Here is a 27,415-nt window from a genome sequence, read left to right on the forward strand (position 1 = left end):
TATATAGACAATACCCAGAATTATTTAAAATATTTTGTCACACAATATCAAAAATATTGGATTGGGGGGCAGGGTCCAGCACCCAGAAAACCCACCAATCAGCTATAACCAGCTCCAATGGCAGCCAAATGTGAACAGTCTGTCCAAATGTCTTACCTTATCTAAGTCGTACAAAAATCCCTACAAAAGATAAAGAAAAAAAAAAAAGATTTAAATTTGTTTTTATTGAATAAAAATTATTACATTGGATATTTGTTACATTGTACACTGTATGCATAAATACAAAATATATGATCCAACCAATCATCGACTTCAAAACACATTTGGAAATTTATTTTCAATGAAAATAATTCGGTTTATAAAAATTAAACAAAAAAAAAAAAAAATTTTTTTTTTTTATAACAATGAAAGATAATTATCTTTCACAAATGGTACAGGACCCCACAAGAGGGGGAGCACTACTAGACCTTGTACTAACCAATAGGCCAGACCGCATATCAAATATACAAGTTGGGGGTTACTTGGGGAATAGTGATCACAAAATAATAAGTTTTCATGTATTCTTTCGTAAGATGTCTAGTAGAGGGGCTACAAGGACACTAAACTTCAGGAAAGCAAATTTTAAACGGTTGAGAGATGATCTTAGTGCAATAAACTGGGATGATGTACTAAGTAATAAAAGTACACAAAGCAAATGGGAGACTTTTATGAGCATCCTGAATAGGGCTTGTGCAGAAAATATACCCTATGGGAACAAACATGCTAGAAATAGGAGGAAACCCCTATGGCTAAATAGAGCTGTAAGGGAAGCAATAAAAGAAAAACAGAAAGCCTTAAAAGAATTAAAGAGGGTAGGTAGTGATGAGGCATTATATAATTATAGAAAATTAAATAAAATATGTAGAAAGCAAATTACGTTAACTACGTTTGAGACAGAGACTCATTGCGAGAGAAAGTAAAAATAATCCTAAAATATTCTTTAACTACATAAACAGAAAAAAACTGAAAAGCGATAGTGTTGGCCCCCTTAAAAATAGTCTTGGTGAAATGGTGGAAGGGGATGAGGGTAAAGCCAATCCGGGCCCGGATGGCATACACCCCAGAGTACTACAGGAATTGAGTTCTGTGATAGATAGACCATTATTTTTAATCTTCTCAGATTCCTTAATAACAGGGTCGGTACCGCAGGACTGGCGCATAGCAAATGTGGTGCCAATATTCAAAAAGGGGACAAAAACTGAGCCGGGAAATTATAGGCCGGTAAGTTTAACCTCTACGGTTGGTAAAATCCTTCAGGGTTTCTTGAGAGATGCTATACTGGAGTATCTCAAGAAAAATAACCTTATGACAGAGTATCAACATGGGTTTATGAGGGATCGATCCTGTCAAACTAATTTGATCGGCTTCTATGAAGAGGTAAGTTCAAGCCTGGACCAGGGAAATGCAGTGGATGTTGTGTATATGGACTTTTCAAAAGCTTTTGATACGGTGCCACACAAAAGGTTGGTACATAAAATGAGAATAATGGGGATAGGGGAAAATATGTGTAACTGGGTTAAAAACTGGCTCAGTGATAGGAAACAAAGGGTGGTTATTAATGGTACGTACTCGGACTGGGTCTCAGTTCATAGTGGGGTACCACAGGGGTCAGTATTGGGCCCGCTTCTTTTCAACATATTTATTAATGACCTTGTTGGGGGCATGTGGATTAGAATTTCAATATTTGCAGAGGATACTAAACTCTGCAGGGTAATCAATACAGAGGAGGATAATTTTATATTACAGGGAGATTTATGTAAATTGGAGGATTGGGCTGAGAAGTGGCAATTGAAGTTTAATGTAGATAAATGTAAGGTCATGCACTTGGGTAGAGGAAATAACATTTATGATTATGTACTTAATTGTAGAACACTGGGTAAAACAGACACAGAAAAAGACTTGGGTGTATGGGTGGATGGTAAACTTCACTTTAGTGGACAGTGTCAGGCAGCTGCTGCCAGGGCTAATAAAATAATGGGATGTATTAAAAGAGGTATAAGTGTTCATGAAAAAAATATAGTTCTACCTCTGTACAAGTCACTAGTGCGACCGCACGTAGAATACTGTGTACAATTCTGCTCACCGATATATAAGAAGGACATAGCTGAACTGGAGAGGGTGCAGAGAAGACCACCAAGATTATTAGAGGAATGGGTGGGCTGCAATACCAAGACAGGTTATTAAACTTGGGGTTATTTAGTTTGGAAAAACGAAGGCTTAGGGGGGATCTAATAACAATGTATAAATATATGAGGGGACAGTACAGAGACCTTTCCAAAGATCTTTTTACACCTAGGCCTGCGACTGGAACACGGGAGCATCCGCTACGTCTTGAGGAAAGAAGGTTTAATCATAATCACAGACGAGGATTCTTTACTGTACGAGCAGTGAGACTATGGAACTCTCTGCCGCATGATGTTGTAATGAGTGATTCACTACTAACATTTAAGCAGAGCCTGGACGCCTTTCTTGAAAAATGTAATATTACCAGTTATGTATATTAGATTTTATGACAGGGTATTGATCCAGGGAACTAGTCTGATTGCCGGATGTGGAGTCAGGAAGGACATTTTTTCCCCATTGGAACTTGTTTGACACATTGGCGTTTTTTTGCCTTCCTCTGGATCAACATGTTAGGCTACGGGTTGAACTAGATGGACTTAGAGTCTCCCTTCAACCTTAAAAACTATGATAATATGAAAAAGTTATATATATCATATATTACATATACACACACACACACATTAATATATAGATATATATCTCTATCTATATCTCTCTCATATATATATATATATATTTTAATAATAATAAAATAATATTTATTCACTTATAAAGCGCTATTAATTCCACAGCGCTTTACATACATTGTCAACACTGTCCCCACTGGGGCTCACAATCTAAATTCCCTATCAGGATGTCTTTGGTGTGTGGGAGTACCTGGAGGAAACCCACGCAAACACGGGGAGAACATACAAACTCCTTGCAGATGTTGTCCTTGGTGGGACTAGAACCCAGGACCCCAGCGCTGATATATATATCTAGAGAGATAGATATATATACACATATATATATATACACATACATACATACATACATACATACATAGATATATAGATAGATATATCTATCCATATCTCTCTATCCATATCTCTCTCTCTATCTCTCTCTCTCTCTATCTCTCTCTCTCCATATCTCTGTATGTATGTATGTATGTATGTATGTATGTATGTATGTATGTATGTATGTATGTATGTATGTATGTATGTATGTATGTATGTATGTATATATATATATATATATATATATATATATATATATATATATATATATATATATATATATATATATATATATATATATATATATATATATATATATATATATATTAGAATGATAAAATTTAATTTTGCTAAATTTCTAGAGGGAACGTGCTTTTTATATAATGATAAATAAAAAAAAAAATGTATATAATAATAATAAATACACACGCAAAATATCCATAAAAGTGAGTATTTTCGAAAATCTAACTTACAAAAAAAAAATGGATTCAGACAAAGATCAATTTTTGAAGGAAATATTCATTCTATAACTAAAAATGCAGGAAAATACAAAAAAAAAAAAAGAAAAAAAAAAAAAAAGACAGAAAACAGCCAGTCTACTTTACAATTATAAGTTTAATGAGAAAAATCTGTATTGTTATATTCTGCTGATGGCGTCAGGGAGAGCAAAAATTAGGAATTTATTTTCTCCACATCTGCTGTAATGAGCAGCCAAGGATCTGCTCCACCTCGTAAAGGGCCGGGTTGCGGAGACTAGAACTCACCAGTCTTGAGTTCCTTTTGGATTCCCGGATCTGGATTGTGAGCTTATCCAATTCGATTTGGTGAACTTCTAAGTATGCCCTAGAAAGGAAAACCAAATGGTCGGTTATTCATGGACGGACAATGTGTTTAATAGTATAATTTCAGTTTCATTACAATTAAAGGGGTGGTCCGAAGGCAAAAGTAAATTTCATTTTGAATCCTAATCTATTTGATGCTATAAGGAAAGCTATATTCTAATATATTTGTAATGAAAAATCCCTACTATTCCCTAACGTCTACCTATAGAATGTAAGCCCGCAAGGGCAGGGGCCCTCTCCCCTCCGTACCAGTGTGTCTACTATAACTTATATCTGTATTTTGTATGTAACCTATTCTCATGTACAGCACTATGGAATCAATGGTGCTTTCTAAATAAATATCTGCTATTCTATTTTTTCCCCATTTCCTCTCTGATGATGATTAGTTTTAGAATCTCAGTGCATGCTGGGATACTCAAATGAAGCGTCATCAGTGGGCAGAGGTTGCGATCACTGTCACATTCTCCGCCCCCTCTCTGAAACAAATAGTCATCATGGCGCTCGTTTCAGGGGCTGGTCTGTCCCTCTGGATCCTTCCCTGTTCTGTCCCTCCCTGCGCTGTGCTCTGTGGGATCTGCACAGTGACCGCGTCTACTCTGCTATCAGCTCAGATCAGTAATAATCAGCAGGTAACTGAGCGGTGTCTAGGTGTATATAACCGGGATGCAGGAGAATAGCATCACCCCCACCAACTGTTGCCGTCACTGGCCTCCTGCATGCCAGATATAGATGCCACTCTATTACTGGATGATTATTACTTATCTGAGCAGATAACACAGCGGACACATTTAAGGGAGGTGACAGGCACCAAGTGTCATGTCAGACCATCCAAAGCCATTTACATCAGTACTCTCTGCATGCTAGACAACCTGCAAGGTACCGGACCACACCACCAGGCACAGGCATCATCTATGCTGGATGAGGGACCAGTAGGCCTCAGAGCTGGTCCCTGATGAAAGTCTATCCACGCTGAGCAGATTGTGTCTTAGGCTGGTTTCACAGGTCCATTATTCTTGGTCTGAACTGAAGTTCTCCAGTTAGGGGCAGAAACTTATATCACTGTTACTTATGATGACTAGACAGCTCTTGTCACACCATTATACAGTCAAGAGGCTGAACTGGGACCTCAGATATCATTTTTTAGTTTCTTAAGGAGATTGTAGATGGGAGGGTCATCACACTGTCTCCACAACAGGCAGAGATTGCATGTTATGACGTACTGATGCATCAGGGATTGATAGAGCCTAGAGGGATAACACACAGGGTGACATCTGTGAATCATGATGGAAGCTGAGAAAATAAAGAAGTCTGAACTGCAGCCAAGTGAGTATGGGAAAAGCAGATATAATCAGGTGGGGGGCAGGAATGAAACAATATCTGGACAATAAGAATAATAATAATATTTCATAATAAATGAATAATAATAATAATGTTATAAAAACTCTGAACCTTGCAAAAATACCCTATAAATTAACCCTTTGAGAAACAAATACTCTTACCCCAGTCCCTTTTTTAAAGCACTGTAGACCTCGTCCACTCTATCAGGTTGAGGCACCTTAGGCGGAGGGGACTTGTGCGACATAGAGAACATTCTACGAACTTTGGATCCAGACCTTCGAGAAACGGTGGGAGTGAGGAAGGCCTGACGATGTCTAGGAGCAGAAATGCAGGAAGTTATATGAAACGCGTGTCTACAGGCAGATCAAAATTTCTCAAGGAGCGACAATTCTTTGATATTTTCAAACCAACACAGTACTAATAAAATAGAAATAAAAATGAAAAACTAAAAATAAAAAAATTAACAGTAAAAATGAAATTATATATATATATATATATATATATATATATATATATATATATATATATATATATATATATATATATCTATATCTATATATATCTATCTATATATATCAGGAGGTTGGTTTATAAATACAGCAGATTTATGAAGACACTCGAAGTAATGACAAAATAATTAACCAAAAACCTGAAACGTGCTTATATTAGTTAAAATCCAGGAGTATTTGATCTCTTTTTCAAAATAATTTTACCATATTAAAGGATTGTTCATTTCTTTCATATTGATGACCTATTTTCTGGAGGGGTCTTATACAATTGGTGGGGGTCCGTCACCACCACTGATCAACCAACATGAGCTCTGGTTGTAGCTGGATGCACACAGTGTATGTGACCAAACAGCACCGCTCCCTACACTCTGTAGTGCCCGCTGCAGAGTTCTGCAGATCAATTCCTATTGAAGGGAATAGGAGCTGATCTGCAATTCTCGACAGCACCCGCTAGACAGTGTAGGGAGTGTGGCGGTTTTTGTACATACACGTTTGTATCCGACCAGCGTCCAAACTCATAACTGCTACTTGGGGAGTGGTGCCGGGTTTAAGACCTCTAAGGATCTTATAAGAATGACCTATACAAAAAAAAAAAAAAAACAAGAATTTTGTCTATTGTAATGCCATTGTAATATAGTCCATAGAAAAATGATGCAAGCATGGTTTCCAGGTTGGTGTTCCAGGAAAAATGTAATACTCTAAAAACAGGGAAATCCAGCACTGGGGAGTCTTCCAAAAAGAGGAATATAAAATCAGAAAACCATTTATTGAAACATCTTTTAAATCCAAATGTCATCAAGAAAAAAATATGCAACTTACGCTTTTCGAATCTTACAAATATGATATATTATATCATATACTGTATATAGGTAAGGATGAATAAGGATCATATTTGTAAGAGCCAAAATGCGTCAGATTGGATATTTTATCTTCAATTTTGATGACACTTTCATTTTAACAGTTTCAATAAATGCTTTTCTGATTTTATATTTCTCTTTTTGCTAGACTCTCCTCCGGTGCTGGATTTCCCCTTTTTTGTTTTTGTTTTTTTTTTTAATAGTATCCCAAGGATAAGTCATTAATACAAAAACCAGTGGATGAGCTCTAACAATCAGTTTGTTCTACTTTAAACACAATCCACATATACAGTATAATATGTTCACAATATTGCAACTGATCTGGGACCATCAAAGATGAAGGTACGCAACTAAAATAAATAAATATACACATACATATACATATAATTATATTATATAAACAATAAACACTCAACATCTAGACTGTTGTATTGCCTGGTACCTCAAACCTTATGTACAGGGTGTGAAGATGGAGTAGGAAATTAAATTACCCAGGTAAGCAAGTGTACCAGTCAAGTTTTTGCATTACATGTATTGTTTAACAAATAATAAATTAAAAAAAAAAACAAAAACAAAAACAAACAATTTTGGAATTTTTTTCATAATCACAATCCAATATATAAAGCTGAGTGTATGTGTGTATGTCCACTAAAGGAATCCGCACTGTCGCATTTACAATCATGACATTTTGCACAGACACCCCATGTGACTCAGGGAACATCACAGACTATGTTTTGACGGGAAAATTTAATCCAGCGCTTTACAGTTACTCTCCAAAAACCCTGCCTCCTTTAAAGTCAATGGAGCTGCGAGCTACATGTTATTTTTTTTGTAACCAAAATGTTTTTGTTAAAGATTTTATACATTACATAAAACATATAATTCGGGGTCAACATATCCCCTACAGTCCCATCCCTCCCACCCCCCACTTGAGAAACCAAGAAGCAATAAACATATATTTGACCATTCCCCACATGTGATATATAGATGCCGCAGCTCTCCACAGAAAACCCCATGACCTATGGTATATTAAAGGATCTGGATCATCCATTTTCCTATCTCAGTAACCGTCATGCATGTCTTATAGCCAGACACAGACAGGGAACGAGTTCATGGTAGGAGGTTACTGTTCCCACAGTCGTACTGCCTTTCATCTATTTATATCATAATTTAAAATAAGCCCAATCGGAACCTAAATAGATCCCTAGATGCCAGACCAGAGTCGTCTATCCACGGGGCCCAGATCTTTTCAAATTTGGCCATACAATTTCTTTTTAAATATATTCCCTTCTCCAGATTTACTATCCAGTTAACCTTGTTAACAAACTCTGATATGGTGGGGACCTGATCAGTAATCCAATATTGTGCTATTAATTTTCTTGCCATATATAGCATACGGGCAGCCGCCACTTTACCCTCTTCTTCCAACTTCAGGTCTTCTATATATCCCAGGATACATACCAAGGGGGTAAGGCTCAGATCTGTGATATACACTCTGTTAATGATTGAGGTCACACCCCTCCATAATGCCTCCAAACTAGGGCAGGACCACAGCATGTGGAGCATGGACGCTGAGTCCGCCCCACACCGTGGACAGGTGGGATCCGGTCTGGCACCTATGTCAAATAAAAATTTTGGAGTACGATAGACTCGATGAATTACATACAAGTGAGACAATCTGTAGGCTTCCCCCAGGGACAGGGCGGGTGTTCTTTCCAATATTTCCACCCACTGATAGGGCCTATTGAGGACAATCTCCTGCTCCCATCTCTGCTTAGAGTTTGGTGAGCTACATGTTATTAATTGGAACTGTAATTGGTTGCAATAGGAACAAAATAAATTGTTAGTATAAGAAACGTATGTATGACGTAACATGATGTCGGTGGAGAGACAGGGAAAGAGACAGACACAAACAGGGAAAGAGACAGAAACAAACAGGGAAAGAGACAGAAACAAACAGGGAAAGAGACAGAAACAAACAGGGAAAGAGACAGAAACAAACAGGGAAAGAGACAGAAACAAACAGGGAAAGAGACAGAAACAAACAGGGAAAGAGACAGAAACAAACAGGGAAAGAGACAGAAACAAACAGGGAAAGAAACAGAAACAAACAGGGAAAGAAACAGAAACAAACAGGGAAAGAGACCGAGAGAAGGACAGAGACTGGGAGAGAGACAGTTACTATCCCGAACAATGCCCGGGTACTACGGCTAGTCTTCATTAAAAAGCAAAATTAGTAATCTTGCAATTTTGACACTGGCCACTGGGGAGGTTTTTAGACTTCCTGTACTTCCTGTTCTTTCATAAAGAGTTTACAGCAGTTTCCTTATCATCAGAGTCAGGATTTCCATGACTGATAAAACCTCTCTCTATATACAGCTAATAGCATAGGATCCACCAATCACAATAGGTGATGTCACAGCTCACCTCCTCCTGTACAATGACTGATAATGCCACTATATACAGTAGATAACACATGATCCACCATTCACAAAAGGTGATGTCACAGCTTACCACCTCCTACTCATGTATATTGACTGATAATACCACTATATATAGTAGATAACAGGATCCATCAATCCAATGGTCGATATCACAGCTCCTCCATTCCCTCTCCCTTCACAATGACCATTGCACACGCTCATTAGATGCTTCAATATAATAAGATAATTTGGGGATTGTGGCTAATGTACATGTGCATTACATGAAACAATCTTAAAAAAAAAAAACAGTTGTCAATGTAAGCACTGTAAAAATTTATTATTTGAAAAATTGTGATATGCAAAAGAAACATTACAAAAAATATAAAACACACAAAAAAGTTTTATATTAATATATCTATTTCCAGCTACACCCCCAGCTATATCCCCCCAGCTATATCCCCCCAGCTATATCGAAAGAAGCCTGCAAAATTATTCACATCACTTCGAATTAAAAAAAAAACAAAAAACAAAAACAAAGTACTAATAAAACATACAGTATATAATAGAAATAACAGAGTAACCAAACCTTGCAATGCACAGCCGCCTAGGACAAGCATTTTATCGTCAGGAGATATCAGTACATTACATCTCCATCAAAGCAACGGGATCCAAAAATGCCACAACCATCACCATGGCCCAGGAGACCTGTGCCGCATCAGAAACCGAGTAATCTGAGCCATATAAGCCTATGTATATCCCCTTCCACATGGAATAAATGGCGCTATTATAATAAATAATAAGCGTTCATTACCAAAGCAGTTTCCTAGGACGAGCTGAATCAGGATCTCCGCAGAACAATCCAGCGACCCTCAGCCAGGAACACGCGGTGCCCGATATTCTGATAATAAAGGTTACTTAGACATCATGTTGCTCACAGGTCATCGACCTTTTCCCGCAGCCTCCGAGGATGCCGGGGACTGATGTTTGTTAGCCTTTTGTTTCTTAGAGACTGTTGCTTTGATGGAGAATGTTTTTGTGTGAATTGATTTCTATATTTGCTTCTCGCACTCGCTACATGTCCCAAAAGATCCATTATATCTCCACTGGATCCTCGCCCCAAACACTGCACATATGGCCTTCACAACACGATATGTACAAGGAGATAGATACATATTTCTGAAACTTTATGTTTAAATGGTGCAGCCGAAATTGTGCCTCCGGTCATCGACTCTTCGAGGTGCACTAATCGTTCTACTTTGCCAAGTGTATGTATCTCTTTTGCATCCACAAAAAAAAATATGGACGATTATTCATCCACAGGAGCTAAAATCACGTCCATTTTTCTGTATTCTTAGGACATCCAAGGATTTTTTTGACTGTCACTATTCTACGTCTCGGATTTGTTTTTAATCACATTTCAATAGGCGAACCTGGTCCTCAAATCGGACTTGAATGGTGAATGTTGCGATTCATTTCTCACGGTCCGCGAGAAGAAAAAAAAAAACAAAAACACTCATCTAAATTTTGCTTTTGAAGAGTCCGTACGGAATTGCACACAGAGACCCTAAATACCTCATCTAATACTATTAGGCCTGAAAAAAGATGCCTTCAAATGAGAGAAAAACTATAATAAAGAAAAACAACAATAAAAAAACGGGCTGTCAAAAACATAGAATAAAAAAAACACAAAAAAACCTCCCCAAACAAACAACAACATACAAGACAAAACAAGAGAAAAAAAAAAAGCTAGAAGACACTATTGGAAAAAAAACATTATTCCTGAGGTATCTGCATCTTGAAAAATGCTTTTGTTCATCCGCCCTCCCCAAAATATGGGCATATACCCTAATAATCGAGATTTCGATGTTTGTGCATCCACCTTATCCGTACTGATGAGAATAATCCACCCTGAAGATCATAACTTTGCTCCATTTCAGTGTCTGTTAGCAAAAACCTGTCACTTGCCATAATATATCTCTCTCTCTCCCCCCATCTCACATCTCTCTCCCCCCATCTCACATCTCTCCCCCCCATCTCACATCTCTCTCCCCCCATCTCACATCTCTCTCCCCCCATCTCACATCTCTCTCTCCCCCCATCTCACATCTCTCTCTCCCCCCATCTCACATCTCTCTCTCCCCCCATCTCACATCTCTCTCTCCCCCCATCTCACATCTCTCTCCCCCCCATCTCACATCTCTCTCCCCCCCCATCTCACATCTCTCTCCCCCCCATCTCACATCTCTCTCCCCCCCATCTCACATCTCTCTCCCCCCCATCTCACATCTCTCTCCCCCCCATCTCACATCTCTCTCCCCCCATCTCACATCTCTCTCTCCCCCCATCTCACATCTCTCTCCCCCCATCTCACATCTCTCTCCCCCCCCATCTCACATCTCTCTCCCCCCCCATCTCACATCTCACATCTCTCTCCCCCCCCCCATCTCACATCTCTCTCCCCCCCCCATCTCACATCTCTCTCCCCCCCCCATCTCACATCTCTCTCCCCCCCCCATCTCACATCTCTCTCCCCCCCCCCATCTCACATCTCTCTCTCCCCCCATCTCACATCTCTCTCTCCCCCCATCTCACATCTCTCTCTCCCCCCATCTCACATCTCTCTCTCCCCCCATCTCACATCTCTCTCTCCCCCCATCTCACATCTCTCTCCCCCCCCCATCTCACATCTCTCTCTCCCCCATCTCACATCTCTCTCTCCCCCCATCTCACATCTCTCTCCCCCCATCTCACATCTATCTCTCTCCCCCCATCTCACATCTCTCTCTCTCCCCCCATCTCACATCTCTCTCTCCCCCCATCTCACATCTCTCTCTCCCCCATCTCACATCTCTCATCTCTCTCCCCCCATCTCACATCTCTCTCCCCCCCCATCTCACATCTCTCATCTCTCTCCCCCCATCTCACATCTCTCTCTCTCCCCCCATCTCACATCTCTCTCTCTCCCCCCATCTCACATCTCTCTCTCCCCCCATCTCACATCTCTCTCTCCCCCATCTCACATCTCTCATCTCTCTCCCCCATCTCACATCTCTCTCCCCCCCATCTCACATCTCTCATCTCTCTCCCCCCATCTCACATCTCTCTCCCCCCCCATCTCACATCTCTCATCTCTCTCCCCCCCATCTCACATCTCTCTCTCCCCCCATCTCACATCTCTCTTCCCCCCCCCCATCTCACATCTCTCTCCCCCCATCTCACATCTCTCTCTCCCATCTCACATCTCCCCCCCCCCCATCTCACATCTCTCTCCCCCCATCTCACATCTCTCTCCCATCTCACATCTCCCCCCCCCATCTCACATCTCTCTCCCCCCATCTCTCTCCCCCCATCTCACATCTCTCTCTCGCCATCTCACATCTCTCTCCCCCCATCTCACATCTCTCTCTCCCATCTCACTCTCGCCCCCCCCATCTCGACATCTCTCTCCCCCCATCTCACATCTCTCTCCCCCATCTCACATCTCACATCTCCTCCCCCATCTCACATCTCCCTCCCCCATCTCACATCTCACATCTCCCTCCCCCCATCTCACATCTCACATCTCTCTCCCCCCATCTCACATCTCTCATCTCTCTCCCCCCATCTCACATCTCTCTCCCCCCCCCCATCTCACATCTCTCTCCCCCCCCCATCTCACATCTCTCCCCCCCCCCATCTCACATCTCTCTCTCCCCCCCATCTCACATCTCTCTCTCCCCCATCTCACATCTCTCTCTCCCCCCATCTCACATCTCTCTCTCCCCCATCTCACATCTCTCTCTCCCCCCCATCTCACATCTCTCTCTCCCCCCCATCTCACATCTCTCTCCCCCCATCTAACATCTCTCTCCCCCCATCTCACATCTCTCTCCCCCCATCTCACATCTCTCTCTCTCCCCCCATCTCACATCTCTCTCCCCCCATCTCACATCTCTCTCCCCCCATCTCACATCTCTCTCCCCCCCATCTCACATCTCTCTCCCCCCCCCATCTCACATCTCTCTCTCCCCCATCTCACATCTCTCTCTCCCCCATCTCACATCTCTCTCTCCCCCCCATCTCACATCTCTCTCTCCCCCCCATCTCACATCTCTCTCTCCCCCCCCATCTCACATCTCTCTCTCTCCCCCCATCTCACATCTCTCTCCCCCCATCTCACATCTCTCTCCCCCCATCTCACATCTCTCTCCCCCCCATCTCACATCTCTCTCTCTCTCCCCCCATCTCCACCCATCTCACATCTCTCCCCCCCATCTCACATCTCTCTCCCCCATCTCACATCTCTCTCCCCCCATCTCACATCTCTCTCACCCCCCATCTCACATCTCTCTCCCCCCATCTCACATCTCTCTCCCCCCCATCTCACATCTCCCTCCCCCCATCTCACATCTCACATCTCCCTCCCCCCATCTCACATCTCACATCTCCCTCCCCCATCTCACATCTCCCTCTCTCCCCCCATCTCACATCTCTCTCCCCCCATCTCACATCTCCCTCTCCCCCCATCTCACATCTCTCTCTCCCCCCATCTCACATCTCCCTCTCCCCCCATCTCACATCTCTCTCTCCGCCCCATCTCACCATCTCTCTCTCCCCCCATCTCACATCTCTCTCCCCCCATCTCACATCTCTCTCCCCCCATCTCACATCTCTCTCCCCCCATCTCACATCTCTCTCCCCCCATCTCACATCTCTCTCCCCCCATCTCACATCTCTCTCCCCCCATCTCACATCTCTCTCCCCCCATCTCACATCTCTCTCCCCCCATCTCACATCTCTCTCCCCCCATCTCACATCTCTCTCCCCCCATCTCACATCTCTCTCCCCCCATCTCACATCTCTCTCCCCCCATCTCACATCTCTCTCCCCCCCATCTCACATCTCTCATCTCTCTCCCCCATCTCACATCTCTCTCCCCCCCCATCTCACAATCTCTCTCCCCCCCCCATCTCACATCTCTCTCCCCCCCCCATCTCACATCTCTCTCCCCCCCCGCATCTCACATCTCTCTCTCCCCCCCCATCTCACATCTCTCTCTCCCCCCATCTCACATCTCTCTCTCCCCCATCTCACATCTCTCTCTCCCCCCCATCTCACATCTCTCTCTCCCCCCCATCTCACATCTCTCTCTCCCCCCCATCTCACATCTCTCTCTCCCCCCCATCTCACATCTCTCTCTCCCCCCCATCTCACATCTCTTCTCCCCCCATCTCACATCTCTCTCCCCCCATCTCACATCTCTCTCTCTCCCCCCATCTCACATCTCTCTCCCCCCATCTCACATCTCTCTCCCCCATCTCACATCTCTCTCCCCCCCATCTCACATCTCTCTCCCCCCATCTCACATCTCTCTCTCCCCCCATCTCACATCTCTCTCTTCCCCCATCTCACATCTCTCTCTCTCCCCCCATCTCACATCTCTCTCCCCCCCCATCTCACATCTCTCTCCCCCCATCTCACATCTCTCTCCCCCATCTCACATCTCTCTCCCCCCATCTCACATCTCTCTCTCCCCCATCTCACATCTCTCTCCCCCCATCTCACATCTCACATCTCCCTCCCCCATCTCACATCTCCCTCTCTCCCCCATCTCACATCTCTCTCCCCCCATCTCACATCTCTCTCTCCCCCATCTCACATCTCTCCTCTCTCCCCCCATCTCACATCTCTCTCCCCCATCTCACATCTCTCTCTCCCCCCATCTCACATCTCTCTCTCCCCCATCTCACATCTCTCTCTCTCCCCCCCATCTCACATCTCTCTCCCCCCCCATCTCACATCTCTCTCCCCCCATCTCACATCTCTCTCCCCATCTCACATCTCTCTCCCCCCATCTCACATCTCACATCTCCCTCCCCCATCTCACATCTCCCTCTCTCCCCCATCTCACATCTCTCTCTCCTCCCCCATCTCACATCTCTCTCTCCCATCTCACATCTCCCTCCCCCATCTCACATCTCTCTCTCTCCCCCCATCTCACATCTCTCTCCCCCCATATCCTCTTTCCCCACCTCATATCTCTCTAAAATTATAATATATTATATATATATATATATACACACACACACACACACACACACTGGTATATATATCTCCTATCTATATCATATATCTCTCTCTCCTATCTATATTCATATCTATCTCGCTCTCTATATCTATCGGCACATATATACATACACACACAAATTATATATATATAGCAAGGGACAAGTAAAAAGCAAGATGAACATGTTAAAGCTAAAGGACAATGGTTGGCAATATTGTTAAATTATTTTACGCTTTGGCTCGTCGCCATCTTTCTTGTTGTCACTAGTTTAATGCACATCTTGGCTGTCAGCTGGAGACGGTCCAGAAGAAGCCTTCTTAGCTGCACGTACAGATCTTCAGGCCCAATTATGGAAAGGAAATCAATCACTTACGTGGAGGGGTTGGGATTCACCCAAGAAACCGAGGGAGAATCTTAACGATGGGGGCAAAGATTAGCGACATCACATGAGTCTGCATCGGGCCATGTGCCCACATCCCTATCACATGTTGGGGTCATCTAGGATATTCCGATAAGATGCCCATCTGCGGGTATGTAGCAAGTGATGCGGTTCCGGTGGGGGGGGGGGGGGGGGGGGGGGGGGTTTGTTTGGGTTTCTTTTTCCCATTATTTTATAATTTCAGAACCCCTTTTGGATCGGTCACAGATTACTCGAGATTAATAAAATTGTCCACAAAACAACAAACCTGGTCTTGTCGTAATTCGAGTTAACGCCTGCGAATGATTGACTTCTACTGATTGAAGTGGAGGTGACCCTCGAGGATTGCACGGAGAGCGACATGGTGGAGTGGCCTTGTGTGTGCTCCCTGGAAGAAAAAAATACAAGAAATATAATTATTGTTTTCCCCAATACCATAATCATGAATTAACGACAATAGACAAAGTGTCACACATACCCACAAATCAAGTGTTGAGCAGACCATCTAATTTGTATGGGGGGGATGTTTCTACTTTCCCCTATCGAAAGTAATGATCGATTGGGCATGTTGGATTCAATATGCCTGATCTTTCATTCCAATGTGAAAAATGTATGGCAGTGGCTTAGTGCCCTGTACTCATTGACATCTTATGCAAGTGTGGCGCCCTGGACAAGCCAGGTCGTCACAGGAACTACACCACCACACCCCACACCCGTTAGGCACACCAAAGCTAAACATAAAATCCTTGTTGCCTTCCTCCAGGGGCTGATGTCCACACCAGGGGGTGGGCCAGGCGGTTGGTCCCGCCCACCGAGGAGTTCACAGTCCTGGAGGCGGGAAAAGGAAGTTAGTTGAGTTGGAGAGTAGAGAGTTGGAGTTTGAAGTGAAAGGAAGTGAAGTGGTAGTGGAGCAGACAGAAAGCGGTCCGGGTGTGTGGCCCGGACGGTACAGCAAGATTGGCAGACGGTGGTGGCCGTCTGCAGGAGAGACAGATTAGAGTGAGCCGTAAGGACCGTGGACGGGCTGTGGCCTGGCGGTACCGGACCGGTGAACAAGGAGAAGCCAGCACCATCCGGCAGGGCTTACGGACCCCGACAAGGCTAGGAGTCGCCGTTGAATTTGTCAAATCCGTTAGCGAAGGGAACCTCCGGGGTTTCCCAGCAGCCAAGACCCGATTGAAGGCGACAGCTCAAACCGTGAAAGGGAAATACAGTCACCGCCAAGGCTACAGTTCCCAGGGCCAGAGCCTGCGGGCAAAAAGGGGCTCCTTCAGCACCCATTCAAGCTGGGGAGCGGGTTACTGGTGCGAACCCATTGGAACCGTACACACTACACAGGTGCAGGGAAAGGCAGTCACCATCAACCTGCCGGGAGGAGAAACAACACCGCAGCCGCCTGTGGGACCCGTCCATCCAGCAGTTTGTTTTACCGGAGACTGTATTCGTTACTGGCTGAGTGAGTACCACCGTGCCGTGCGGCACAGGGCTGCCCCCGCGACCCTGCACCTCACCAGGCCCCGTAGCCCGCCTGCCAAACATCCCTACCCCCTCACCAGGCCCCGGGACAACCAAACCCCCTACCCACGGAGGGGAGAACCAACATCCAGGCTGCTCCCTGTCATCGCTCCCGGGATCCCCGTCCAGAGCAGCGGTGGTGTCTCCAATATCACCACAACCGTGGGTGGCGTCACGGACAATCAATCCCCAAAACCAATCCCCTTTTCACTCACGGGCGAGGAACACCGCTCGAATCCCCGGGATCCGGCCCATCGCTCGAGCCACCACCGAGCAGCCGCAGCAGCCGGACCCGAGCAGTGGGTGAGCGCAGCGTCCCCTCCTCCGCCCGCGACAGAAGCTCAGCCGAGTCCAGCATGTACATAGGAAGAAATAGTTGACAAATATCCAACACGTACTGGAAACCTTTAGTCTCCATTCAGACAGCTGGACAAGAATACAAATTTGAGAGCCGCTGTTCTACACGTAAAACACACAAACGCCATAGGATCCGATCAAGCCGATATATGCTTCTATTATGAGGTCCATACATGTACACCTTTTTATTAAAAGAGAATGTGTCAGCACAAAATGACTGTTCAAACCCAGCTCAGGCATGGGGTGCATCCTTTGTGTGCACTTTCCCATAGACATGTTTTCCATCTATCTCTACCCCCTTTTCATTGATTGACAGCTCCAGCCAGAGACAGAAAATAAGTAGGTGGGGAAAAAAAAGCACTGAAGTGATCAGCCGAGGATACACAGCGCACCTGAGCTTGGTTTGAACAGTCATTTTGTTCTGAAAGACACTATTTAAACAATTACCGAATGTCCACGATTACTGTATTTTTCCCATTTTTTATTTATTTGCTGCTTAACTGCAAAGTTATTCAAGTTTTTATATAGTCTGCAATAAAAATGTACCACCATTTTGCTACTGCAGGATGTCACCAAGTCCTTTATCGAACCTAGTGATCTGTAACAGTATTAAAAGTCCCTCAGAGGCCACAGACAGTCCTGACAGTCCTCTTTGCTTCACCCTCCCTTTTCTACCAGTTTGAGATAGCAGTAGGGAGGAGGAGGGTGAATGTACTCAAATCTGCAGAGTGTGGAGAGGGGAGGGAGTATGTAAAGCCTCATGGAGGGCAGAGGAAACTAAGGCCAAGTACACATATCCGGCTTTTCGCCGGCTTGATGGAAGTTGCGGCGCTGCCAGTGTACTGTATACACTGTACTGGCGTGCACCACATCTGCCAAACCGGCGAAAAAGCCGGATGTGTATACCTGGCCTAAGGAAGAAAGAACAAGAAGAGGAAACAAGTGCAGAATAAGAGCATACATGTCACCTATTTTCTAAAAAAATATATTTCTAAAGATGCTATTGACATGCATTTCTCACCAGATATCAGTAACAATCCATCAATCTACACTGGCAAAGAAATCAAACCACAGATGTCCATAAATTATGTGATGTGTAACAACGAGAAATGACACAGGGAAAAAAAAAAAAAAAAAGAAGTAGTGTTAGGCTATGTGCGCACAGTGCGTTTTTGGGCTCAAAACTGCACGACTGACTTTGCTTCCCCAGCAAAGCCTATGAGTTTTCATTTTTGCTGTCCGCACACAACTATTTTTTTTAGCTGTGTTTTTGAGCTGGAAAGAAAAAAAAAAGTCATATCAATTTTTTTTTGCGTTTTATTGCGTTTTCCACCTATGCAATACATGAGTGAAAAACAATATCAGCAGGTTTATCTCATGGCCTGTCAGTCAGAGGAGTGAAAAGAATTATCAGAAGAGTTGTCCAAGAGCCGAAGACAACCTGTTGAGAACTAAAGAAAGACCTGGAATCAGCAGGTATAATTGTTTAATAGAAAACAATAAGTAATGCACTCTCCCTCCATGGCCTGTACGCACGCTCCTGTATGCACGCTCCTGTATGCACGCTCCTGTATGCACGCTCACCATGCAAGACTCCATTGCTGAACAAAAAGCAGATTCAAGCGCGTTTATAGTTTGCGCAACAACATTTAGACAAGTTTCAAATCCTGGGAGAATATAGTCTGGTCAGATGAGACTAAAATTTAACTCTTTGGATTCCAGAGTACACACCATGTTTGGAGGCCAAAAGGCAAATCACCCCCAAAACACCAACAGTGAAGTGTGGAGGTGGCAACAGCATGGTGTGGGGCTGTTTTTCACCGGCAAACTTCATATAACTGAAGGAAGTATGAATGGACAAATTTACTGAGACATCCTTGATAAAAATCTACCAGGATGATGAAGATAAAATGAGGGGGGACATTTCAGCAAGACAATAATCCCAAACACACAGCCAAGGAAACTCCCAACTGGTCTCCGAGAAAGAAAATAAATCTGCTAGAATGGCCGAGCCAATAAAAAAAAAAAATGTATGGAAGGAACTAAAGCTCAGAGTTCATAGGAGGAGCCGGGACCTGTAGGATATGAAGAGTGTTTGTGTGGAAGAATGGACCAAAATCCCACATGAGCAATGCAGAAGACTAGTTTCTCCATACAGGAGGCATCTTGAAGCTTAAATCACCAGCAAAGGATATATATATAAAGTATTACACTTCAGTGACATGTTAAATACTTTTTCTCATTATTACGTATAACATAATTTATGGCCATCTATGGTTTGACTTCTTTGCCCGTGTGGATTGGATGGGTTGGAGAACTTAATGGCAATAGCACCTTTAGAAATAGATTTACTTGGTGATGTTTTCAATACTTATTTCACTCGCTGTATATGATCCAATGAAGTCAGCTGCACCCCAGATATACACCGACCTCATATCCAGCCTGTATTACTGGGAGAGACACTCGCAAGAAAAATATCTGAAACCAAGATTAAGCTACAATCTGCATACCAGTGGGCCTGACCGTGAATGAAGGAATGAACTGCAGCCTAAAACACTTTTTATTTTTTCTTATTACCTAAAAAGTGACAATTAGCATATGTAAAAATAATTACTTGTTTAAGGTAATTATAGCCTATAAAGGGATAGTGTGCCCTAATGTAGACGACCAAAACCGATCCACTTAGGACAACATGTAATGAGGCCAAGAACAGCTTTATTTCCTTATGCTACAACATTAATGTATTGGAGTTGTAGCCGCTAATGAGCAGTACAATGTGTGAATTACACTGCAATTAAATATTATAATCACGATTTAAAATATTCATTTCTTATTATAAATCGGCAATTATTAAACATTTTTAATTCCACCTATGATTCAACCTGCGTAGTGTCACATACAGCAAGTACCTAGTAATCCTAAACTCTGATCTCTCCTTCAAACCACACACATCCAAACCCTCTTCACCTCCTGCCGCCTCCAACTCAAACATTCCCCGGATCTGTACATTCCTTTCCCAAGAAGCTGCAAAAACCCTAGTACATGCCCTTATTATCTCCCGCCTGGATTATTGCAACCTGCTGCTCTGTGGCCTCCCTTCTAACAGTCTCGCACCCCTACAATCTATTCTAAACTCTGCTGCCCGGCTAATCCACCTGTCCCCCCGCTACTCCCCGACCTCTCCTATCTGCCAATCCCTTCACTGGCTTCCCATTGCCCAACGACTCCAGTTCAAAACATTAACCATGACCTACAAAGCCACCCACAACCTGTCTCCTCCCTACATCTGTGACCTAGTCTCCCGGTACCTACCTGCACGCAACCTCCGATCCTCACAACATCTCCTTCTCTACTCCTCTCTCATCTCCTCTTCCCACCATCGCACCCAAGATTTCTCCCGTGCCTCCCCCATACTCTGGAATGCTCTGCCTCAACACATCAGACTCTCGCCTACCTTGACAAGCTTCACAAGGAACCTGAAGACCCACCTCTTCCGACAAGCCTGCAACCTGCCGTAACCCTCAGTCTGATACAGTAGGTGAGGGCAGAGCTGATTGTGCGGCGCTGTATCCTCACCTATCCCTTGTAGACTGAGCCCTCGCGGGCAGGGACCTCTATCCTCCTGTACCAGTCTGTGACTTGTATTGTTCATGAATATTCTACTTGTCCCTATTATGTACACCCCTTTCACATGTAAAGCGCCATGGAATTGATGGCGCAATAATAATAATAATAATAATAATAATAATAATAATAATAATATTATTATTATTAATACCTAAAATGGTAAGATGACAGCGAATACGCAAGTCCACCTTACAAGTGGTTGTACGAACTCCAAAAAAAAAAAAAAAAAAGAGCTCGTAAAGGCCTTTTTCTACTGGAGCAGAGGCCGTGCGCATGGGGTTCATTGTCCATGGACGGCCGGCGATAGAGAGCTGCTGATTGGCAGTCCTACACACAATCAACACTACAGCGCTGCGCATGTGCAGCAAACGCTTTGTTGAAAAAGCTCTTCTGTTTTTACTTGTGTAAATTTACATTACAAATCAAATCCTTTGCAGTCTTTTTTTTTTGTTTTTGCACCTTTCCTTTCCCAAAAGACGGCCCCTCTTCCCAATATGTAAATCTAGTCGTCTTAGCCAACGGGGTGTTGTCCTGAAGAAGACTTCCATATAAAATAGTTGGGAACACCACCTATACGGCTAACAAGACTAATTTTACATACAAACAAAAGGCGATTAAATCTCAGGAACGGAGCAGTGCAGGAACAACAAAATTAGGAAATTAGGTGAAAAGCAGCATTTATACATGGTAAAATAATTACATATTTATGGCAAATGACAGGTCTTTAAGGTAATTTATTTTCCTTTTAAAGAGGCACATTAGTCACTTGCCTGCTTAAAAAACGTTTTCCACTACTAATGTAATCCCCTTTCTTTTGTCCAAACTCTTCCTAACCAACACTTTCCCAATATACTTCTATTTTGCTCCTGTTAGCTGATCTCTAAGAGGCTCGTAAATATGGTTGTTTTAACTTTGATCCCTCAGGCACTTGGCATGTGGCGTTTCACCTTTAAGACTTCAAATAAGTTAGGGACCCACTCCGAGGTTTACCGTACAGTGGCAGTAGGCCTCCTACAGTCTGGTCAGAATGTTAAACCAAGAGCCTCATGTTCAAGTATATAAATTTTTGCCTTGCGGCATTAGATCAAAGTATGGGTTTTTTTTGGATGCGCGGTTCTAGTCTTTTTGCTCCAGCTATGTTGCATTGATCCCTCTGGCTGCATACCGGAAATGGACCAACTGAGCAGAGGACGTCACTGGTGGGAACCTGGGCACACATGCCCAGATCACATTTCACTCTCCTCTCAGCACCCACTAGTGTTGCGCCCTCCTCAGTTGGTCCAATTCCGGTCTATAGCCAGAAGGATCAAAGCTACAACAATAAAATGTTTTTAGGAGCTTGTTAGGGATCAGCTTGCAGGAGCAAAGTAGATAACAGAAGTATAAAAGGAAAGTGTTAATTAGGAAGAGTTAGGATAAAAGAAAGGGGATCACATTATTAGTAGAAAATATCTAAGGAACCTGAGTAGAACCCCTTTAAAAGTCAATGAGGCAGATTGCGATGCCTTGTCCTTAAAAGTTGAGGCAACATTCAACAGTGCTCCATGAGCTGTTCAGAGATTGGGCTATTAAAGGGAACCTGTCACCAGATTTGGGACCTATAAGCTGCAGCTACCACCAGTGGGCTCTTATATACAGCATTCTAACATGCTGTATATAAGAGCCCAGGCCGCTGTGTAGAACAAAAAAACACTTTATAATACTTACCTAAATGGTTGCTGCGGTTGAGTTGGGTCATATGGACGTTTCCGTTCTCCGGTGCCTCCTCTTTCGGCCATCTTTGTCGTCCTTCTTCTGAAGCCTGGGTTCATGACGCGTCCTACGTCATCAACACTAGCTGGCATCGAGGTCCTGCGCAGGCGCACTTTTATCTGCCCTAAGCAGGGTAGATCAAAGTATTGTAGTGGGACCGGCGAGTGTGTATGACGTAGGACGAGCCATGGACGCAGGCTTCAGAAAAAGGACGAAGTTCGCCGAAAGAGGAGGCGCCGGCACCGGAAACGCCCATATGGCCCAACTCCACCGCAGTGACTGTTTAGGGTATGTATTATAAAGTGATTTTTACATCTACACAGCAGCCTGGGCTCTTATATACAGCATGTTAGAACGATGTATATAAGAGCCCGGTGGTGGCCACAGCTAGATTCCCTTTAACCTTATAACCTAACTTCATCCCTGACTTGTCTGGTGTGTTCCTTGGTTTTCATGATGCTTTTTGATCCCTAATGTTCTCAAACAAATGTCTGAGGCCTTCAGGTGTAACATGAAAAAATAATGCTGAAAGGCAGACGGGGTATGAATACATTTTGAGGGACACACAAACATATTTTATATATTCACACATGTTTAAGACAGCAAGTGACTTTCTAGATGGTCTCTCCTATAAAAGCAAAATGTTATACATTCCATAAGTATCCAGTCTTCGCGGTGTCAGGGATATCTGTTGGCGAGGTGTATACTATATGCTCTAAGTAATGGCAGCTCTCCAGAGTTTTAGTGAAATGAACTTCATGTAAGCGGATTAGAGGACTCACATCTGCTAACTAGTTCTCTACACAACTATTAACAGATGGCTTTATGCTTATCTGTCCTGCAGACCGCGCATTACACTTATCTCGTGACAGCCAATTATGAACATTTAAAACGTTGCAAAACAACAAAAAAAGTTGTTGTTCCTTTAACTATCTAGCATTTTTGGAACCCAACATTGGACAATCGGGAGGTAGTTTGTGCGGCTTTTTTTCAGAACCCTTAAAATAAAGAATAGTGCACATGCACGGCCACCAGCCCACTGACAAAGATTGATAAGGACCCACATTCCTAAAAACGGGGGATCCAAGAGAAGCAATTTACAAACACCATGTGGATTCAAGATGAGAAAACCCCTTTAAAATTGGGTGCACCACCAATGGAAGCGAAACCTTGGCTGCATCACCAATGGAAGCGAAACCTTGGCTGCATCACCAATGGAAGCGAAACCTTGGCTGCATCACCAATGGAAGCGAAACCTTGGCTGCATCACCAATGGAAGCGAAACCTTGGCTGCATCACCAATGGAAGCAAAAACTTGGCTGCATCACCAATGGAAGCAAAAACTGGGCTGCATCACCAATGGAAGCAAAAACTGGGCTGCATCACCAATGGAAGCGAAACCTTGGCTGCATCACCAATGGAAGCGAAACCTTGGCTGCATCACCGATGGAAGCAAAAACCTGGCTGCACCACCGATGGCAGCAAAAACCTGGCTGCATCACCGATGGAAGCAAAAACTTGGCTGCATCACCGATGGAAGCAAAAACTTGGGAGCACCACCGATGGAAGCAAAAACCTGGGTGCACCACCGATGGAAGCAAAAACCTGGGTGCACCACCGATGGAAGCAAAAACCTGGGTGCACCACCGATGGAAGCAAAAACCTGGGTGCACCACCGATGGAAGCAAAAACCTGGGTGCACCACCGATGGAAGCAAAAACCTGGGTGCACCACCGATGGAAGCAAAAACCTGGGTGCACCACCGATGGAAGCAAAAACCTGGGTGCACCACCGATGGAAGCAAAAACCTGGGTGCACCACCGATGGAAGCAAAAACCTGGGTGCACCACCGATGGAAGCAAAAACCTGGGTGCACCACCGATGGAAGCAAAAACCTGGGTGCACCACCGATGGAAGCAAAAACCTGGGTGCACCACCGATGGAAGCAAAAACCTGGGTGCACCACCGATGGAAGCAAAAACCTGGGTGCACCACCGATGGAAGCAAAAACCTGGGTGCACCACCGATGGAAGCAAAAACCTGGGTGCACCACCGATGGAAGCAAAAACCTGGGTGCACCACCGATGGAAGCAAAAACCTGGGTGCACCACCGATGGAAGCAAAAACCTGGGTGCACCACCGATGGAAGCAAAAACCTGGGTGCACCACCGATGGAAGCAAAAACCTGGGTGCACCACCGATGGAAGCAAAAACCTGGGTGCACCACCGACGGAAGCAAAAACCTGGGTGCACCACCGACGGAAGCAAAAACCTGGGTGCACCACCGACGGAAGCAAAAACCTGGGTGCACCACCGATGGAAGCAAAAACCTGGGTGCACCACCGATGGAAGCAAAAACCTGGGTGCACCACCGATGGAAGCAAAAACCTGGGTGCACCACCGATGGAAGCAAAAACCTGGGTGCACCACCGATGGAAGCAAAAACGACAACGCAAATATCCATGAGATGTCTGAACGAAAAAAAAATAAAGTAAAAGCCGATTCAACAATTAAGAAAATTAACCGGCCCATTATTCATATTATCCACGCTTCAGATTAATTAGTGAAATGATAAAATTAAAAAAAAGACACCACCCTATGAAGCATTCACAATGTAACTTGTTTACAAAATATTAGTATAAAACAGCAAAGATATAAAAGAAAAATTACAAATATAAATTTATTGCTGCCAAGTATAGTGAGGTCAACCGTACAGAAATAGAGAAAATGTGGAACACGGGGGAGGAGGGAGCTTTTAAGAAGAAGGAAGGTGACAAAAAACCTCAGAAGAACCTCGGAGTTTCCAAGTATCCGAGCGGCACCACGTGAGAAGTATCCAAGCGATTCTTGATACTGCTACATGTAGAATCAGAATGTTACTCTTTGTACAGCACAAGTTTCATTATGTCTTGTACAGAGCAAAAAAGAAAAAAGCGCTGTGCTGTAAACGGTCAAAAATGTTTTTGTTTTTTTTTCTTTATAATATCCTAAGGCCCTGTTCACACGTCCGTTTTAGGGAGTCCGTTTTAGGGAGTCCGTTTTAGGGAGTCCGTTTTAGGGAGTCCGTTTTAGGGAGTCCGTTTTAGGGAGTCCGTTTTAGGGACAGACAGTGATACATAGTGATACATTACATCTATGCAAACTGGACCATAGGTGTCCCAACTGTTTACCATGGGGTCAGCTTTACAAAATTTTGCACTGTTTACCATGGGGTCTGTTTTAGAAAATGTTGCATTTTCTTCCATTCTAAAAAAAGAAAAAGAACCCAGATCGACCCCGTAATAATAAACACGACCCCTCTGCAAAACTAATTTATTGGATCACCATTTTTCCAAATGTGAATACAATCAAAACCTGAATCATGAATTCGACACCACTGTGGATACAATTCACCCCCGTGCGGACGCAGGGCAGGTTTACACACGTTCACTCCGGAGTTTTGTATATTTGTTCCATTCCAGGGACAGAAAACTGGAACTTTTTCAGGAAACTGATCAGACACAAATGGTGCCAGACGGACCCCACTGGCTATAGTGCACTTGCAGCACAATTCATTCTGGGTTTTCAAAGCTTCACACAGCCACGTTACCGGATCTGTGCCACCACCAACTCCAGACCACACACGGGTCTCCAAACCTGGACTCAGTCTTACATACGATTTCAGACCCGCAGCCAGCATAGAATCCTCAGTCTGTACCGAGACTGTGAAGACTGAAAATTACTTCAGAAAAATTGCACAAATGCCAAAGTTCTGAAAACCGTGGCCACAAAGCAAGTTCAAACCAAAACCCCCTATGACTTGTAAATCTATACTAAGCAAATGACCAAAAAGCACCAACTGATGCAAAACAAAGCTGCGCCTAATGGAATTTTACCCCAAACAGGAACAGTTTTACTTACAAAAACTACAATCATTTCTGCAGGTCAAGTGGCCAATAACAATTTATTAAAAAGTCGCTCCGATTGACGACACAACCACATATCTAGTTTGCCAGTACTCTGGTGAGGTTTATTGTACGACACGGCAAACTATTGGACACAACAACGGTGCACATTACCAACAGAGTTTTGGGGTGGCAGTTTGTGGCTGTATGGTGAAAAACATTCGCGTAACGTGTCAATTATCACATCATAAAACTGTAGCAATTAAAAGGGAACACAAGCGCGGCACAGGGAAAACAAGCGCGGCACAGGGAAAACAAGCGCGGCACAGGGAAAACAAGCGCGGCACAGGGAAAACAAGCGCGGCACAGGGAAAACAAGCGCGGCACAGGGAAAACAAGCGCGGCACACTACCATTACGTCTGATACCAGTCACATTTTCTAAAAAACAAACAAAACAATCCATATTTTGGTAAGAATTAACATTATCTAAATTCCAAGATCCGTCCAGCTTTCAGTGCTAAGTCCCAGTTTTCCGTTGAGATCGGTACCTTACCCATAACCTGTAACCACTCATCCCACAGCTCCGGCGCTGCATACGGTGGTATCCATCCGAGTGTGCACACGGCAAATAAAGGAGGAGATTCCCAGAGACTCTGCTTTAATCCGACTTACAAAAGCAGATAAGACGTCTCACTCCCAGTCTCCTTACAAACCTCTCATCCACATTCCTTACATTCCTGTTTTG

General features: G+C 43.8%; 1 protein-coding gene across 4 annotated transcripts in view; it reads right to left on the minus strand.

Annotated features, from left to right (window-relative positions):
- The window catches only part of RIPOR1 (RHO family interacting cell polarization regulator 1), a 173,994-nt gene that overhangs the window by 52,475 nt on the left and 94,104 nt on the right, over positions 1 to 27,415 (minus strand). For 3 of the 4 annotated variants that reach the window (XM_075325961.1, XM_075325960.1, XM_075325963.1), the window contains exons 2-5: positions 15,803 to 15,922; positions 5,443 to 5,595; positions 3,866 to 3,944; positions 157 to 180 (exon numbers count right to left, since the gene is read on the minus strand). In XM_075325961.1, the coding sequence (XP_075182076.1) occupies positions 157 to 180; positions 3,866 to 3,944; positions 5,443 to 5,595; positions 15,803 to 15,897 (351 nt within the window). In that variant the 5' untranslated portion in view covers positions 15,898 to 15,922. Of the gene's footprint in view, positions 1 to 156; positions 181 to 3,865; positions 3,945 to 5,442; positions 5,596 to 15,802; positions 15,923 to 27,223; positions 27,246 to 27,415 lie in introns of those variants that run through there. The other variant, XM_075325962.1, reaches the window with a different exon arrangement.

The sequence above is a fragment of the Anomaloglossus baeobatrachus genome, chromosome 10 (assembly GCF_048569485.1).
Source record: "Anomaloglossus baeobatrachus isolate aAnoBae1 chromosome 10, aAnoBae1.hap1, whole genome shotgun sequence".
NCBI lineage: Eukaryota > Metazoa > Chordata > Amphibia > Anura > Aromobatidae > Anomaloglossus > Anomaloglossus baeobatrachus.